Here is a 19589-nt window from a genome sequence, read left to right as displayed (position 1 = left end):
TCACATTTGGGATCAGCGATGCGTAACCACGGGTGGGCCACCGGGAAAGCAAACTGGTGCTCTGGCCCGAGAACAGCACCTTTGGTTCTGTTAGAGCGCCGGACACCGCGCTCCCAGCATCAGGACAGACCATTTCTGTGCATGGGGGGCGTGGGCCTGGGGCCCGGGGCGCGTCCGTCCCCGCCCTTCACGGCCACGGGATGCACCCAACACCCCCCAGCGCCCCCCTCGTCCCAGGGCGACCAGAGGGGCACAGGGCGGCACCTCATGGTCAAGCGCGTTTGGGGCACCAGCACGATGGGCCGCTTGAACGAAAGAAGCATGTGCCCGACACGTGCGACTACGGAGGGCTCGGAGCACCACCCGAACTGTCACGGTGACGGCCTCGGGTGAGACACGCTGGGGACCCGGACCTCCACAGACCAGCCACGGTACCGCCCTGCCCGCCCGCGTCAGGCCTGTGTGGCGGCAGCCTCCCCACGTCTGGGAACCGCCAGCGTTTCTCTGCTCCGCCAAGCGTCAGGAGGGGCACCTGCAGCCACACCCTGGACCCAGTGGCTCTGCTCGGAGCGGGGCCCGAATCCAGCCCTCCCGACCGGACCTGGGCGCCAGACACGGATGTGCGTGTATGTGCACATACAGACGCACACAGACACACGTGCACGTAAACACACACACACACACCAATGCACACCACACGCTCACACGTCCACACACACGCTCACACACGCTCACACGTCCACACACACACGCTCACACACGCTCACACGTCCACACACACACGCTCACACACGCCCATATACACAGCAACGCACACCTCGCACGTGCCCGCAACAACCAGGTGTGAAAACAAAAGCTAATGGAGACCCTGCCCAGCGCCCCCCGAGACCGGCCGTGGAGAAGCCCACCTCAGCCCTGCACCGAGGTGGGGCTGGGCGGGCACGTCCGTGAGGCGCTCAAACGCACGCGCATCCCCCACGGGTAGACGGGGGAGCTCCCCGACCTGCTGAGGCCCCAGACAAAGGCAGGCCCCACGGGGGAGGGGCCACCTACAAGCTGAGCCCAGCAACGCCCTGTAGCCGTTTCCTGACCCCCCAAGAAAACGAAGGGGAGGACCAAGTGCCTGACCACCAGGACCGCCGCGGATCACGGCTGGGGAGCCCGCATCTCACGGGTCCCAGAAACGCCCAGTAATGCAGGCTAGGAGCCCCAGAGCCCCAGAGAGAAGACCCGCCACGGCCAGGAAGGGCCGTATAAGGACGCACACCTGAAAGAGGCGAGGAGAGAGGCTGGTCCCCCTCGCCTGGACGGCAGCACCGGGCAGGGGGCCCCAGGCCCCCCGCCCTTCCCTCCGGCTTCCGTGTTCCCCGTCCTGCTCCCCCAGAGCTGACTCCGCGTGGACGCTGCAGCCGCAGAGCAGAGACCCGATGCGGACATGCCAGCTGGCGGTCAAGGAGGTCTGCCTGCCCCCATGACGAGGCCAGTGCCCGCAGGGCGCAGGGGCGGCCCACCCTGGGGACCAGCGTCCCCTGCGCCGAACAATGCCGCTGCCCCCGTCGGCCAGGGCCCCGACACCCCCGGCCTGCTTGGTTCTCACGCTTGGCCCGCAGCGACGTGACCCACGACAGCTGGGCAGCTCACGCCCAGGAAGTCCTGCGTTGGGGCGCTCGCCCCCACCCCGGACGCAGGGCCCACCCTCCGTTCCTCGGCCGCAGGCTGTCTGCAACGGCTGCCCGGCCAGAGCCAACGGGCATGGCCCATCCTGCAAACTGCTGAGGGTGGGGCAAAGGGCCACCCTTCTCTGCCAGCCCCAGCCTCCCACCTAAGCCAGGGGAACTTGGACCAGGAAACGTAGGAGAAACGAGGCAAACGGCTCACGAGCTCTGGGGCAGAGCCGGCTCCGCAGCGACACTGCACAGAAGCAGCCTCCTGACCCTGGACGCCACGCCACCTGCACCCACCGCGCGGCGCTCCAGAGCCTCCCACACTCCAGCGGGGAGCCAACGCAGAGACGGGGCCGGAACCCACGACAGCGCCTGCGTCTCCCGCCGGGCTCTCAGCGAGGGAGGCTCTCAGCGGTTCCCTTGCGGACGTCTGGGCCGCCGCAGGGCCCCCCACCAGTGCCAGCTGACCCCCCGTGGTGACGCCACCCAGAGCCACGGATCGGGCTCCGCCGCCTCCAGAGAGACCCCCCCCCCAGAGCTGCCGGGTGCTCGGCCCTGATCTCCCAGCGGGGGCGAGAAGCCTGTGACGCCCGACACCCGACTGAGGCCCAACGGCCCGGAGGGGCCCGTCCCCTCACACGGACGGCCGCGTGGACGGCAGCCCGCACCCAGCCAGGCTCCCAGATGCAGAAACTCCCGCTACTTCCCTACACAACGTGTCAGAATCACAGAGGAGACACAAGCTCGCCTGCACGTGAAGGAAACAAATACCTGAGAAGTCCTCCCTGCAGCCTGGAGCGCCGCAACGTGCAACGCCGCAGCAGCACCGCGGGGGCCTCCTCGCTGAGCCTGGAGGAGCCTCCTGGGCCTGGGGCCTGAGCCGAGCGCCCTCACCGGGGACCCGTGGGCACCGCGGGCTGCGCCCCACAGCGGGGCCGCCCCTCCTCCTGTGCCGCTCGCTCGGGGTGCCGCGAGGACACCAAGGCCCCCCGGGGTGGCCGCCTCACCCCTTGGACGCCGCCAGACCCAGGGACAGACCCCTCGGCAAGGCCACCCGCGCCCGACCCTCGCAGCTGCTGGGAGAACACATGTGTGTTGTTACTTTCGGCCACTGCATTGTGGGGTCACCGTTCCCACCCAGAGATGATGCCGGTTACAGGTTTCCTCAGAACATAACAAAGCACTGCCGTTCACCATCCGCCGCCACTCTGGGGGCAAAGCTCACGGCCGTGGGCAGCCGCGGCCGTGACCCCTGGATGTGACGCGACCGCAAACCATCAACAACACGCAGTCACAGCCCAGCAATTTCTCAGGTCCCCTGACCCCAGAGGAGTCCTTTCTGAGGGACCAAGCGAGCGGCACTGGCCTCGGGGGGGCGGGCGGCAGCCACAGTCAAGCAGCTCGAGACGTCAGAGCTACAGCAGTGGAGCAGGGCAGACCCTCAAGGCCACCCCGCTGCCGAGACGGCTCCACCTCACCTTCTAGACCTACCCGAGACGCTTCACACAGACGTCGCCATCACCCCTGAACCCAAGGCCCCTCTCGCCCGGCTCTGTAGGAAGGTGACAGAGTCGTCTGCGGGCCTGAAGACGACTCAGGCCAACACCCTAGCCCGCCCCGGGCTCCGTGTGGGGACAGCACCTCTGCACCGCCCCTGCCCTGCAGGACACCGCACCAGAGCGGGACAAACCACGGACAGCGCCGACCTCGGGAGAGGAGCCGGTCCACCCAGATGCGCACGGAGGGGCCGCGGGCGTCGTCACCCACAAGCCACCCGCCACCCCAGTGCAGCCTTCTCTAAAACGCCCGCTTCAGGAGCAGGCCTCGGGGCCCCTCCCCGCACCTCGCAGCCCAGAGGCCACGAGCTCAGGGCCTTGACAACAGGCATCAAAACACAGGTGGTGCTTGACCCTCGAGACGTGTTTCTGAAATTGCAGTGAATTGGAACATCAGCGCTCTGGACTCGTTTTCTGACAAAATTTTTGTATTTAAGGTGCAAACCTGGCTTCCTCTAGGGAAACACCATGCTGCTAAATCCATTACATGCAAACCAACAACAAAGGCACTCGTCTGCCATAACTAACCTTAATTTTCCTTAGAAAAACCATATTCAGCCTTTTGTGTTTGTAGTTAACGGAAAAAGCCGGTTGCTCAATTACAGGAGGTACAGCTATCCCATTCACAGTAGCAATGACGGTAAAACACGTGTTCCCCAAACACACAGTGCTGCTAGAAAGAGCTGAACCAATTAAGAACGGAAGCTGAAAAGCTGACAACTACTGTACTTAAACTAGCAAACCTTCCTACTGCCGACACCACCACGCTCCAGGCTTGAGAAATGCAAAGTGGGGCCCCAGCTCGTCACCTGCCCCCAGGAGGCGTGACCTGGCTGAGCCCTGCCGCATCTCCCCCCCAGTCTGCCTCTGCATCACCTCCCGGCCTCCTTCGCTGGACCCCGAGGATTCCGCACAGGCCAGGGCCCGCCCACCGGGGAGGGGCGCTGAGGGAGCCAGTTTGCAGGCACGCGCGCACCTTCACCTCAGTAACCTCCTCCTGACTCATCCTGAAAGGCTGCGGCACTTCCCGAGCCACACGGGCACACCCAGCGCATCAGTGCTGTCATGGTGACGAGAAAAAGACAAAAGCCATCATCGCCGGCCCTCGTGGAAATCATGAGAAAACCTAGTCCACAGCATTCCTTAACATCAGCACTGACGCGCATACAAAGAAATATGAGGTCCGTTCAGCACAGCAGTCACAGGAGCCGCCCTAACGTAAACGGACGTGGACCCCGAAGAACACTGCCCCCCTCGCCGGGGGACACGCACCCGGTGAGCCAGCCAGGCCCCCCGCTGGCGGGACTTCGCGCCTGCCCAGTCCCCTCCCCCGCGCGCGGCCTGACCTGGTGGCCAAACCTGCAAAGGCCAGGGCAGCTCACGAGGGACCAAGTCGCCTGCCCGCTGGCTCACCGGCCCTCCCACCTGCATCTTGTGTCCGTCTCTGTCTCTCCCCATCTCTCTGTCTCTGTCTCCCTCTGTCTCCTCGGCCCCCTCACTCGCTCTCATGATTTGAGGGCGACAAGTGGCCCCCGGGGGCCTCGGGGACCATCGAGGACACCTTTGGGTCCCGTGCTCCTGCCGCAGACGCCACGGGTGACAACACTGCTCTCCAGGTCCCTAGACTCTGGGTGACCTGCTACGGAGCTGACCGAGGCCACCTGCCACGGAAGGGCCACCACGGAGACACTATGAACCAACGAGGCCGGAGCGCCAGGGCGAGGGCTGAGGTCCATCACGTGAAGAAAGACTCCAGGTGGACAGCACAGCTCGGGAGGCTGTGCCTGGAACCTCAGATCCAGCTCCTGCCACAGACACCACAGAACAGGTGAAACCGGCCCCTGGCGCTCACAAGGCGGTGCAGGGGAGGCTGCCTGAACGGGTGAGGACCCAGGGCCACGTCCACATGAAACACCCCACGGGGCCCCAGTGGCAGAGCCCCTCGGGGTCCAGGACCAGCGGGGAGACACTCGGGAATCAACGTGCAGCATTTGGGGCATTTCTCTTCTTTACTTATTTGCATTATTTTTTGAGGTACAGCTGATGTACAACATCATACAAGTTTCAGGTGTAAAGGTTTCTCACCTTCGAGGGACACGGCCTGGAACATCTGATGCCACGACAGTAGCAGTGTAACCGGTCCCGGGGGAGGCAGGATGGTGGGACAGCCCTGAACCGAGTCACTCAGGACGCGACAGGGGTGCGGGCTCCTCCCCCCCCGCACACATTTGAGGTGGCCCACGAAGCCGCCTCTCGTCATCCACGTTCATATTTACCAACATGAAAACGTCCGGGACAAACCCGTGGAGAAGAACAGCAGGAGAAGACCGTCTGAGAGCACGTATGCAAAGCCGTGTAACGGACGTGTAAGTTACTCCCAAAACAATCCCCAAAATCTAACCGCAAGGCCACCCTGGACTGTGATTTCAGATGACTCTTAACTTTCTTTCCGACTCTTACATGGACTTTTAAATAAACCCTCTACTTCCGTAACTGGGCAAACATGAGGCTCCCGCCACTGCCTCAACAGAGGATCCAGATGCCCCAGGATCCCAAGATCCAGGAAGCACGAGGTTGGGGGGCTGCAAGCCGCGGCTCTGAGGCCAGGACCCCCGCCCCGGAACCCCCCGGTATCCACGGAGAGGAAGCCAGGTGGCGGCCAGAGCCACGGTGGCCACGGCCACGGCCACAGCGAGTGGCCTGAGCCACAGGCAGGGAAGCATCGGCCACAGGTCTGGAGAGGAGACGGCCGGCGAGCGCCAACGCTTCCCGCACCAGGCCCAGGGCTCACCACCAGTGGGGGTCACACTCACAAGGCCCAGCGGGCTCCAGGGATGGGGGGGCGCAGGCGGGGCCAGGAACCAGGGTGAGGCTGCAGAGTTCAAGTGAGATCCTGACCTCCTGCCGGGATGCTGGCTACTGTCCCCGAGGGGCACACGGCCGGGAGGCAGGGCACAGCCCAGCCCGCATCTTCTGCTTCCTCCTTAGAGGCTCTGACGCCCTGCTCGGAAATGCCAGGGCTCCAGGGCCTCCTGTAGGGCATCAGAGCCCCCCGCGCCCCCAGAGACCCACGTGCGAAGGAGTGCTTCCCCCCACTCCGCCCCCCAACCTGCTCCCAGCGCCACGCAGATCATCTAAACCATCACCTTCCACCCACCAGAGAGCAGGTGCCGCCCCACTCCCAGCCCCCAACACCAGGTCCTGGGGCTCCCGTCAGACCCGGCCTCACCCTCCCTAGAAGGACGCGGCCTCTAACCCACAATCTGACCAGCCTCACTCATCATGGAGAGAAAAACAGCGAATTCACTCCACAACAGGTGCAAACGCAAGACTGCCCTAAGAAAACGTGGCACGGCTCCGGGACAACTTCACATACCTGCTTCCGTCCTGCTTTCTGGCCTTTCTGCGGCAGACCTGCAGGGGCTATAGCCCTGCCGCACCCTCTGCCACGCGACGGAGACTGGGACCCCGCCCCTCTGCAAGTCACCCCAGGGGAACATGATTTCAGGTTCTTTAGGACCAGAAAGGCTGACCCAACGGGCGGGCTTCTCCCCTTCCCCAAAGCCCCCAAGGCCTGTTCTGGGTTTGCCCCTCGTCCGCCCTCCTACCCACTGTGCCCGGCCGCGGCCCCTCAAGGGGAACCCCGTCCCCCGACCCAGTGCAGCAGGCCCTTCCCCCCAACAAGTCCCTGCTGCCCACACCCCACGGGCACGTCCACACTGCAGCCAGGGTCCTCCCTGCACCCCGATGCTGGTGGCCTGGGGCCCTCGGCTGCACGAGTGGGTGTTCACCCCCAGAGCTCTGATCAGATCCAGATGCCATCGATTCAGCATGAGACATTTTCACTCAAACCCTGATTTTTCTGAAATGCAAATGAAACAACATAAAGATGAGACCCACGCCAGGTACTCAAGTCCCCAAGACCAGGAAGCAGAGGACAAGCCACCGTGTAACAGCTGAGGCTGAGAGCACGGCCCCAGAGGGGCAGGAACACAGACCCGTGCCGGCCTCGGTCACACTGCACCGGGATGACAGGGAAGGAAGAACGTTTAGACACCTAGAAACTACTGTTCCTAACATGAAACTTCCAGGTGTGAACTCTGGTGTGCTCTCCATGGTGTAGCCTGAAATGATGGTATATCTGCCACTCGTGCTGACGACAGAAGAACCAAATCTTAACGTTTTGCTGTGAAATGACGACAATGGTTTCACGAACATCCTTAGTTTCTGGAGTGGATGCAAATCAACAGGAAATCGACACCCGAGTGGAGGATGCAGCACGGGGCGCGTTCAAGTCACAGAGAAACGTGATGTCTTAGAAGGAACATATTCAGTCTCTGAATCAAAAAATGCAAACTAAAACAATGAATTTAAAACCTCACCCATCAAATGGAGCGAGTCTGTGGGTTTTTAAATTAGCAAACTTGGTGTTAAAAACGGGCGGTTAAAATGGGCTCCGATAACCTGATGGGAGTAGATGCGACTCGGCACGCCCGCCCCAGGAAGTCATCTGAGGACGCCTCAGGCACGGCGCACACGTGTGTGAGCGTCCACCCGCAATTACACTGCCAGGAACCCGTCCTGGGTTATCATTGTGGATTTGTGCAAACGTGAGAAGACTGAACTGGAAGCCACCAGCATCCCCACGGCTGGGGCCTGGGCACGGGGGACACGGCAGAGGGGCTCTGTCGAGTTAACCCAGCCCCACCCCTTCAGGACCCTCCGAAGACCCACGTGTCAGGCCGCCACTCGGCTGTGTTCGCTTCTAAACGCCCACTTGTGCCGCTTATATTTGTTATTAAACGCGTGGAAAAAACCGCAAACAATCTAGGTCGCATTCAGCACCTTTAAACGTCCTCTACGTCCTCCCTCCATCCTGCAGAAATCAAAGCTGGGCCTTACGGGCTATGGTTTATGCAAGAAACGTGAATCGATGGACCCGTTCGCCAAGAAAGGGCCTTCGCTCTACAGCCAGGGGGCTGGGAGGGCAAGCATACGGGTTTGAATTTTACAAGATGAGTTTAGGAATGTATCCTTTTTTATTATTTCCCATTTTAGGTCACTTTTTCGGTAAGTGACCACCTACGATTCCCCAACGTGTCAAATAAACGCACAGCTGCTAAAGATGACACAGGAGAAGAGAAAGCCTGACTGGGGGAACCAGCGACAGCACACGGACGTGGACGGGGTAGACGTGGGACGCACAGAACTTTCACACATGGGTAAAACCTTTGTTATGTACAACTAAGTGAAGATCCGACAGGAAGAACCTACAAACCCCCAACAATCCCCCTCAGATGCCGGCTGGCAGATGGATTCTTTCTCTTGTTTTCGTTTTCCTGGAGCTTTTCCAACTCTGGCACAACTAACAATGCATTTACGATCACGAGAAACATTCCTTGAACTTTTTCAGTAATTCACACTTGTTCCTTGCGGAACTTCTGCTAAAAGGAAAACCCAAGGTTTGTGACAAAAACGCCTGCTGGTGCGACGTCAACCAGCAAAGACAAACTCACGGCTGCCACAGAGAACCCCTGGGGTGGCGAGTCCTGTGCGGGATGGGCCAGGAAGGGCCGGCAAGTCTGTCACCTGTGACTGGGCAGGGAGGCAGAGCGGCACGGCCCGCGGCCCGGTCCACAGGCAGGATCCCACCCTGGGTACCATCCAGCAAGCGCTCCGTGTCCCTCTGGGCCCTCGGTGACACGAAGTCATCTGTCGGGACACCGGGGTACAGGTGTCAGGAGGTGTGGCGTTTCAGGGCCCAAGGGAGGCCCAGGGGTTTCACTCTGTCAAACCAGAATCCCCTTAAAATCTGGATCCTGTGAAAACAGGACCTTGATGGACAGAGTCCTGAGCTCAAACCACAGAGGCTGGGCTTCCCTGGTGGCGCAGTGGTTGAGAGTCCGCCTGCCGATGCAGGGGACGCGGGTTCGTGCCCCGGTCCGAGAGGATCCCACATGCCGCGGAGCGGCTGGGCCCGTGAGCCATGGCCGCTGAGCCTGCGCGTCCAGAGCCTGTGCTCCGCAACGGGAGAGGCCACAGCAGTGAGAGGCCCGCGTACCGCAAAAAGCAAAAACAGAAACAAAACAAACAAACAAAAAACAACAGAGGCTGAGAGAGATAAGTCCAACTTCACCCTGGACCCTCGAAATCCATGCAGCACATCTGCTCCAGGCCCAGATAGCGTCACGACTCTTGAGCCACCACCGCCGGCTCCCGTCCAGGCCCGCGCAGCGTAGACAGACTCCGTACCGGCCGTGCCCGTCTGAGCAGAGGGGCCGGGTTGAGTCCCACCTCCACCTGGGCCAACGCGATGCCACACTGCAGAGGTCTGGCCCTCACGCCACGAGTGACCCAGGGCTGTGGCCCATCCCCGCTCCCCCCGAGGCCCAGCCCCCTCAACGAACAGCACAGAGCCACAGGAGAAGCCAGGGCTGGCGTCCAAGCAAGAACCACGCTGTTCTACGCTGCAGGAAAACGAGGCTTGCTCGACGCCAAAGAGAAGGGCTTCCAGCAAGCGACTGTGTGCGGAAAGCGTCCCGAGGGGCCACAATGCACGTCAGGCTGGGTGCCGAGCCCCAGGTCCACAGCGCACCCCGGGGTGACTCGCTCACCGAGGAGCAGGGCTGGCAAAGCATCCTGGCTGTAGCAGGAGACAGACAGCATTTTCCACCAGGCGCGACGCGGCCGCGGGGTCCAGGGCGGCACGGCTGGTCCTGCCACAGCGTCCTGCTCTTCACACGGCCTCAGAGTTTCTCCAACTTCATTCCGGGGAGAAAAAAGGTGATTCTGAGACAGGAAAAGCCCGTCGGCAAACACGCGCAGCAGTGCTGGCTGCACCGCTTTCGCCGCAGCGGGCTGAGCTCTCTCGCTCGTGTCTCAAGCGGGAAGAGAAGCGCCGTCAGCGCCCGGCGGGCCCCCACCTCACGGCCTGAGAGACACGGCCGGTCCCGCCAGCCCAGGTCCCCTCCCGCGGCCCGAATCTCATCACCGAGGCCCAGGCCTGGGAAGCAGCATTCAGGACGTTTCTAGACAAGCTCATTAAACCAGGCCTCGTTACGCATCCCTCACAAGCTGAGATTCCACGCGTGTTTCTTCAGTCTCCTGCCCTCAGTAACACAATCCAGGGGCTTTTCCATAAACTCACGGAACGCAAAGTGCAACCACAGAGCAGCTCCACGGTGAGGCCCCCGAGCCCTGACGGCAACTCACAGGCCCTCCCGGGACTGCTGGGGCCGAACCGCGGCTCACCTGCCCTCTGCCCCCAACCTGAAGCAGGGACGGGAGGGTCCCAGGAACATCTCCGCAAACGCAGGCCTGAGATTTCACGAATCGACTACCCCCCACCTGCTCTTTTCAAACCTTTGTGACACTGGAGGAGGACTGGTCCTCCCAGTGGGGACGCCAGCCCGTGTCCTCCTTCCGAGGGTCACTCTGACGGCCGGGGCGGGGGCTAGTCACGGGCTCACTCCCTGCGGCCCCTCCAGTCCAGTTCTAGAACAACTACAGCCGCTACACAGGCCCTTTATCCTAAACCCACAGTCTTCCAAAGGCCAATGGCACCAAAGCACTCATCAGGGCCACAGACCTGAAGGGGAGGCAGCCCAGGCAGGGACACGCGTGTACCACACGTTTAGCACGCGCACACGCTCAGCACACACACTCAGCACACACACACATGCAGACACGCGCACACATGCACACGCTCGGCCCCCTACACACACACCCTCAGGAAACACACACGCTCAGGAAACACACACAGACACACATGCACGTCAGACGCCATCCACTCTCTACTTCACACAACTGCAATTTTTAGTACGATGAGACATCTCTGACGGTGACAGTTTTCACATTTCCTTCCACGCCTACATTCACCGCAGGAGCGTCCTGGGCACTGGAAGCCCTCCCATCAGGATCTGTCATGGGACCGGAGGCACAAAACAAAACCCACATATACCCAGCTTCATAAATCAATAACCAATGAACTGCATTTCCACTCAGCAGGGTGACAAGTCCCCGTGGGGGAGGGAACAGGCAGCCCCAGGACGGCGCCGCCAACAGCATCGCCACCACCTTCGACCCGCGCGCCTCTGACCCACGGGTCTCGTCGCAGGAAATCGTGGCAACACCGCCACGTGCACGTTAAGGACAGCCCCTGAGCTCTGGTGTGAGTCCCACACACGAGGGCCGAGGGTCCCGGGAGCAACGAAGGGGCCAGGGAAGTTAAGGACGGCGCGGAGACCCACTTTCCAAAGGGAACGGTGGTGGTGAACCACCGAGCCACCAGGCTTCTTTCCACGTATTGCCGGAAAATGGTTAAACGCAGGAATGACAGTGTTTTGTCCAGACGCCTTTTAGAAAAACACACGAAGACTTCACCTCTTCGTGCACTAGGCACAGAAGCCCCACGGCGGGCGGGCAGCTCGGCCTCAGGCGCACCGGCCTGTGCCCTCCCCCTCCCCACCCCCACCCTCCGGGGTTCAGGGGGAACGCGCCGCTTGCTCCCAACTCTGCCCCACCCTCACCGCCGGGGTCACCGTCACGGCTCCGGCAAACCCCAAACCCCAAGCGAGGCCGGCAGCGCGCAGGGGTCCTCGGCCCAGTAGGGCAGGACCCTGGGCCCGACGCACTTACAACGGGGTAGAGAGAAGCTCCAGGTACGCCCAGGAGACTGGCCCACCCGCAGGGGGACAGCCCACGCTGCCCCGTCCCAGCCCCTCCAGCCCCAACAGTCCCCCACGGAGCCCCGAGAGCTCTGTCGAGCTGGAGTCCCAGCCCACCACCCCCTTCAACTCAAGGGGCTTTGATCTTACACGAGCGACCACACTGAGGCCCCACTGCTTAAGTCACCGCTGGCTGCCAGGGTCGGCTTCCCAGGCTCAAACGTCACACCCTCCTTAAGACTCAGGCAGCGGGACACGGGCCAAGCCCTGGCCCGGCCGTGGCCTCCAGCCCGCCGACCCCCAGCCCCAGCGAGACCTGGTTCCAGCACACTTGACGGCCCCCAGCTCAGCACAGGCAAGGCCACTTCACCTGCATCTCCTCAGGCCGGTATCACCACGGCACCGACCTCCACGGCCGGTGTCACCTACTCACATCGCAACGGACGGTCCTGCATCACTCCACCCAGCCGCCGGGCTGCCTGCGCTTTGCGGGGCTGTGTCTCCAGGAGGGACCATCGGAAGAGGCCGCTAAGCAGTCCTCCTCCTGCAGCCGGGCCCGGGGCCATGACCGTCCGTCTTTACTTCCCCCAGACGCCCCGGAGGAGGAAGACGGCTCTCCTCCGGGGGTTCACACAGGAGGGCAAGAAACTCAGCCCCCAAACACCAGCCCCGGCACCGCAGCGCCCTTACTGCGCGCCTGCTGCCCGGCCCGCGTCCTTGGGGCGGCCGTAGCAGAGAAGCAGGCACGGCCTTCGACCGACAGAGATGATAAACTCATACCCACAGACACCACACAGGGGCACCCGAGTCCACACACGCTGGCGGGAGGACTTCACACCTGTTGTGTGGTCCCACAGATACAGACACATTTTACGCCTCCAGCTGTGTCTCGGGCTCTACTTCCGTGCAATTAATGAGTGAATAAGTCCACGGCCTCTTTTCCCTAACGTTCACAGAACAGCACATTCTGAGAAACACTGAAGGACAGAGCTGGGGTTTCAGTTAACTATTACCAAGGGTAGTACAGGGCTACACGGCCCATAAAATATATTTGGGGGCCTAAAAGCCTGTTTCTTGCAAAATGTGAAGAAAAATCACTCACTACGTTCTATAGCTTCATAACAAACATAAAGCTAAAGGAGAATTTTTTACCACATTTTGTTCATCACTGAACTTCACTCTTTCTGAGACAAAGAGTTGCTGAAACCAGTGCTCAGCGCTTTACGGATCGAAGCTGAACTAGCTTCCCGCGAGGTACACAAGGCAGGTGCTCAGGGCGCAGCCCAGGGCCGGGCCCAGCCCTCCTGCACGCAGGGCGTCCTCCCACAAGGGCATGATTGATTTACGAGTTAACCGTCGGCAGGACCCAGAAATTGGGCTGCCACTGAGCCTCCTAACGGAGCTTACCGCCCGGCGTTCAGGCAAAGCCCAGGCGGAGGCCGGCGCACGGCTCCACACAAGCTGTGGGTTTCTCCTCTTCTTCTCACCTTTACCTTGCTTCATGTGCTTTAAAAGCCTGAAAATCAACTCTTCTGTGGTTTATGTGTGGTCATTCTGAAACAAAGTGGGAACCTACCAAGAACACAGCACTAGGCAAACGTCTGTCCAGCAGGAAGCGAACATACTTACATCTTTTGCCATGTTACCAGATCCGTGAAATCGATGCTATAAATGTTCACCCTCCAGAGAAGAAAAATGGTTTTTCTGGTAAGAAGAAGGAAAAACGAGGAATGAGTAAGGATGAAATAAGAAGTAACACCAACGTTCCCCCAGCACCACCGCTGTCCCCACTGCCCCTCCGGGTAGCAGGTGCCTTCCTTTCCAAACCCTCACACCCCATCCCCAGAGCACGCGCAGCCCAGAAATGCCCCCTACCTTGGAGACTTTAAAGTCATCCCAGGCAGGGCAGCCCGTCAGCCACCAGGATGCCCGCCCAGCCTCCCTGACGCGCACAAAGACCCCGCGCGGATAAGCCTGGCACCGCGGCCCCGCGCACACGCGCTCCCCACTGGCGCTTCCGGCCCACCCGCGACCACCGGCCGACCAGTAACTCTGACAGGTGGGCTTCCGGGGTCCCGGCCTCCGGCCTGTCACTAGGCCGCGGCCGCCACCCGCGAGCGCCCCCCGCGCGCCGGAACCGGCAGTCGGCGGGCAGGTGGGCCCGGCGCCGCCCGGACCCCGCGCCCCAGACCCCGCGCGCTCGGACCCGCCCCGCTCCGACCCCCGCCGGGTGCGGACGCGGACGCACGCGCCGCTCCGCCTGGAGGCCGCCCGCAGGCCCCGCCCGGGACCCCGGCCCGCGACCCCGCTGGGCCGGTCACCTGGGCGCCCACGCGGCGGCCCTCGGCGCGCGGGGACCGGGTCGGCGCACGCGGCGCGGGGGCGGGGGGCGGCGGGGTCCGCGGGCGCTCAGCGCGCGCGCCCCTCCGGGACCCCGGCCCGCCGCACCTGGCGGGCGGTCGGCGCGCGGACACCGGGCGCGCACACGCGGGCGGGCGGGCTGAGGGCGGCGGTCCCGGCGGCGCTCGGCCGGGGTCCCTGCCCTGCCGAGGCGCCGGGGCGCGGGGCTCACCCTGCGAGCGTCGGGCGGCGTGACGTGCGCGGCGCGGTGACGTGGGCGGCGGCCCGGCTCCCGCAGCGCGCCTGCGCGCCTTTTCGCGCCTTCGGCTCCCTCCTCCTCCTCCTCCTCCTCCTCCCCCCTCCCCTCCCCCTCCCGCCCGGAGGCCCGCGCTCGAGCTCCGAGGGGATGGGCTGCGCCTGCGCGTGCCCGCGTGTGTGCGCGCGCCGACCGGGGATGGAGAGGAGGGCCTGGCCCAGGACGCGGCGGTGCGCGCGCGGGGTAGCCGGGCCGGGGATGTGTGCACGTGTGCGCACACGGGGGATGGGAGCCGGGGGTGCACGGGCGAGTGTACGCACCCGGGGAACAAGGGCTGGGATGTGTGCACATGTGTGCGCATCTGGGGGATCGGAGCAGGGGGTGCACGGGCGTGTGTGCGCACATGGGGGACAGGGACCAGGGTGCAAGTGCGTGTGTGTGCACTCGGGGGACAGGGGCCTGGTGTGTGTGGATGTGTGTGCACCCGGAGGACAGGGGCTGGGGGTGTATGCATGTGTAGGCACACGGGGAACAGGGGCAAGGTGTGCAGGTCAGTGTGTATGCACACGGGGGCCAAGCGATGGGTGTGCACGTGCGTGTGTGCATAGCCAGGGGCAAGGTATACATGCGCACACGGAGGACAGGGGTCGAATGTGTGTGGGGGTGTGTGTGCGTGCACGTGCAGATGTGCGGACTTGGAGGAGCGGGGTTCCAGTGTGTGCAGAGCGTGTATGTGTACTCGCGGAGGAGAAAAGCAGGCTGGGTTTGTGCCCGTGGGCGTGTATGGGCGGGTGCATGTGTACGTGCACAGGAGGGAGAGGAGGCCAGGCGTGTGCCTGTGCAGGTGCACGGAGAAGACCGGGTGTGTGCGCACGCCGCGTGGAGGGCCCTGTCCACTGGGTGCTCTCCTGCTCCTGCCTTGCCGGTGGGCTCCACGCCCACGCCCGGCCTCTGGCCAGATTCCGTGTCCTCGGGGCAGAAGGGTGCGGGTTTGCTCCTTATCACCGGGTGGACTGGACCTAGTGGATACTGAGCCCTGGACACTTGTCCCTCCTGTAGCCCACCACCGGCAGGGCCAAGGGCATGGGGCCGGCTGCCGGAGACCCAGCAGAGGGTGGGCGGGGCCTGGGAGCCAGTGCAAAGGTCAGCGCCTAGTCAGAGGACTGGAGGGTGGATAGAAGGCCCCTTCCCTGCACCTAGGGTGTCGCTGCCCCCACCCAGGACTGGGAGCGTTTCACGATTAACCACTGTTATGCTGATTATGCCCACACCAGCTGGCAAAGCCACTCCAGTCTTTTTTTTTTTTTTTTATCTATATGATTGCACGGGGTCTTGGTTGAGGCTGGGCTCCTCAGTTGGGGCACGTGAACTCAGTTGCGGCATGCGTGTGGGATCTAGTTCCCTGACCAGGGATCGAACCCCGGCCCCCTGCATTGGGAGCACGGAGTCCTATCCCCTGCGCCACCAGGGAAGTCCCACCGCTCCAGTCTTGAACTGTTAATGCCCTAGTTAGCGTTGGTTTCTTGAAGAGCAGAAATCTTCCCATTCTTTCTGCTGATTAGTACACTGCACTTAGAGAAACAGGGATGGAGAGGAGAAGGGGGAAATAAAAGGCTTCAGAGGGACAGTCCTGCTTTCCTGTGGGCAGAGCACCTCACTTCCCTGTGGTGAAATGTACACAGCTCCCCAATGGTCACCAGGGCCCCATGGTGTCGGAACCTCCAGCCCTCCGTTCTGTTCCTCAAGTGGTCATGTGTTACTAGCCCCACAGTTCTTTCCCAGGAATTCTTTCTTGTTTACTATATTGGAACCTTCCCCCCCAGATGGCAGGTGGAAGCCCACTCCCAGCCCTTGGACCCAAGTGCACAGCCAGCAAGCCTCTTGGTGACGGCTGGGGGCTCAGAGTGAGAAAGAAACACTGGGCCAGAGTGCGACTCTTAGACCTCTCCCGACAGAGTCAAGACTCCAGGAATTCAACCACACTGACACGGATAACTAGCTCTCATATTCAAAATAATTTCTGCGCAGAAGTCACTAGCGAAACATTCTGAACTCGCAGGAGCTACCGCAGCACTAAGTCTGCTGAGGCTGGTTTGCGTGGAACCTCCCTGCCTCCATAGTCAGGTGCCCCACAGGGCCCCTGTGCCTGTGTTAAAAGGTAACAGAATACAATTGGGGTTGAGCACCCAAAGGCTTTTTGCCACTGCCTCACCTTAAACCCCTAGGCTGGCAGAACAGTAACCTTGGTGTGCGATGAGCCGCACGCCCGTGTTCATCTGATCGCTCCACGTCCAGTCTGCGTCGGGGGGTGTACAGAAGCACAGCCCGTAGTGCCGCTTCCGTTCAGTGCTGACTCGCTCCTCCTCCCAGGGGCTGTATCACTGCTGTGTCGTCCAGGACACCACAGGAAAATGGTGCTATTCTGTGTTTTATTAGAAGGAAGTGACCAGTCCTTCCCAGGAAAACGGCTCACCTCTCACAAGCTTCCTCTTTCTTTGGGCACCTGCTCTGTTGAGTCTCGGAGTGTGATATAAAGCCTTCCCCCACCCCCCACTAAACTCTCCTTTAAAGAGAGAGAAAGTTTTCTAATCCCTTGAAAATCTGAATTCTAAATCTGTCTGTTAGATATCCAGTTTGTCTTCGGTTCCCTTCTCAATGACTGGCCTTTTCTCCAGCAGTTTTCTGTTTTCCACCTTCTTGGGTAACCATGGCAATGGTGACATCAAGAGGTGGGAAGACAGGGAGGGGGGCAGGGGCTCATGGGACTTACGGGCGGGGTTCTGCATATGGACAAGTGACATTTTCTCTTTCTTTGGCCAAATATCAATAACGGCATCTTTAGAAAATTTTTCTCTACTTATTTGTGTGTAACATGAAATGTAAGTGAATTGGGTGACTTGTTTGCAAACCTCAGGAAAAATCCCCTGGTCCTCTCCCCACGGAGGTCGCCACTTCTGAGCCCCAGACACACGAAGACGTCCGTGTTTCTCCCTTCCTTACATCACGACTCCTTTTGAAAATTTCTGGTCAAAGCCAAGTCCCCCTCTGGGAAGGAGGGTCAGTCCTCGGCCTTCAGGCATTACTGTGTCCTTAGCACCTTAAACACCTGCACAACCACTTACAGGTTGAAGCCACGGTCCTTCGAAGAGCTCCCCTTGGATCCGACAAATTTTAGAAGATCACGGCATCCAATCTGACTCAAATTTACTCAAGCCCCTTTCATTCCTTTGCCCATTAATTCCGCAATTCACCCCAGTGTTCCTTCTGGGTGACTCGGTGTTGCTCCGGCTAAGATGACATCCAGGTTGTTTTCCACGGAATCCGACAATGTAAGGTTGGAGGCCCACCTCGCCTATGTCATTTCCTTCCTCGACAGAATCCATTACCATCAGCCAGGAGGAAAAGCGCCAGAGCCCACAGCACAACTTTAGGGAACTTCACTTTGGGTAGAACCAAAAGCCTTTGGTCATTTCCCCACTGCTGTCCACTTACCTTGCTGATTCAGAGAAGGGCCCTACAGCCCAACCTGCTACGATGGGCTGAGATGAAGGGAAGTCAAAGGACCCTGGACAAGTAATCTCAGCCTCTCCGATGCTCAGATTCCTTTAGCTGAGAAACAAGTAGATAAAAATATAGTTCTTTGATAAGAAGACAAGCCACAATTTCAGAAGCTTTACCTGTCCTACATTCCTCACTCACCTAACAGTTCTGAGGCCTGAACATGTGCCAGGTAGTATCTGAGTGCTGACACTGCACAGATTAATAAGACACGATTAGAAATTCCCTGGCGGTCCAGTGATTAGGATTCCGTGCTTCCATTGCAGGGGTGGCGGGGGAAGAGTTCAATCCCTGGTTGGGGAACTAAGATCTCTCAAGCTGCACGGCACGGCCAAAAAAGAAAGAAAGAAGATACAGGATTGCTGAGAGTCGAACGGGAGAGACAGACTGCCACAAATGAAATACAACGTTCGGGGGCAAGGCTCCCTTCATGATTGGAAACTGGAATTGTGGAAGCACAGAGCGAGGGACGATTATGGCCCCTGCAGGCAGTCAGGGAGTGCTTCACAGCAAAGGTGACACTGAGATGGGCTACGACCAGCTGAGGTGTGTGTGTGCGAGCGTGCATGTGCACACATATGAGTACGTGTGTGTTCCTGCACATGCAGAAAAGGACACATCTTGGAAAATGCCTGTAGCTGCTTGCATCCGTGTCTCAGGCAGGGCAGCTACAACCAAACACGACAGACTGGTGGCTTATAAGCAACAGAAGTTATTTCTCATGGTTACGGGAGGCCGGAATCCAGAATCAGGGCGTCACCCTCTTCCTGGCTCACAGACGGCTGCCTCGTTACCCTCACAGGGCAGACAAGGTGAGCTGGCTCCCTGGCCTCGTCTAACACGGGCACTAATCCCATCTGTAGGGCTCTGCCCCATGACCTACTTACCCCCTAAAGACCCCCCACCTCCAAACACCGCCTGTAGCAGAAGAAAAATAAGTTCCCCTCTATTCTAAGTTCTAGGCTGTGGCCCTTAGATCAACAAGAGAAAAGCAGAAGGTGAACGTGTGTACCTCGTGTGTACAGGGGAGCACCTGGCGGAAGATGAGTAACTCCCAGAGTGGCTTAGAACTCAGGCTTAAAGACCACGTCCAGCTAAAGACAAAGGAAAGAAGGGTGCGCAGGAGGTGACAGGGAAATGCAGAAGACAAGTAAGGTGCCTGTGCAGTCCCCTTCACTGACACACACTTCTCCTGACTTCCTCACCTACGTCCTCCTGGGACAGACAGAGTTCCTTTACGCATGTAGCTTTCCCAGGTGAAAGGGTAAGCCTCTGCCCTGTTCCCAGAGCTTCTCCCGAAGGAGTGGCATGTCCTGTCACCTTTCACACCTCACTGCGGCTGCAAACATTCAGACCATAACAGTCCTACTGGCTTAGCTGGGGCCACACCTGGCTGTAAGTGATGCTAGAAATGCAGTCATCATTCTGGGTCCTTTACCTGCCAAGCATTTCAAGCTCTATAAAAAAAGGGGGCAGAGAGTGGGCGTTAGGAGACAATTATCAGTTTGTTCTGAACGATGAAGAGAGATTTGTGTTTCAGGGAAGTAAG

General features: G+C 60.5%; 1 protein-coding gene across 1 annotated transcript in view; it reads right to left on the bottom strand.

Moving 5' to 3' along the window:
* The window catches only part of TFDP1 (transcription factor Dp-1), a 29250-nt gene extending 14943 nt beyond the window's left edge, over positions 1-14307 (bottom strand). Inside the window, exons 1-2 of the mRNA XM_082859525.1 lie at positions 14208-14307; positions 13516-13590 (exon numbers count right to left, since the gene is read on the bottom strand). Coding sequence (XP_082715651.1) covers positions 13516-13527 — 12 coding nt within the window. The 5' untranslated portion in view covers positions 13528-13590; positions 14208-14307. The remainder of the gene's footprint in view (positions 1-13515; positions 13591-14207) is intronic.
* Positions 14308-19589: the final 5282 nt, after the last annotated feature.

Source organism: Leucopleurus acutus, assembly GCF_964270905.1.
Source record: "Leucopleurus acutus genome assembly, chromosome: 18".
NCBI lineage: Eukaryota > Metazoa > Chordata > Mammalia > Artiodactyla > Delphinidae > Leucopleurus > Leucopleurus acutus.
This window is presented reverse-complemented; position numbering and strand designations above follow the sequence as displayed.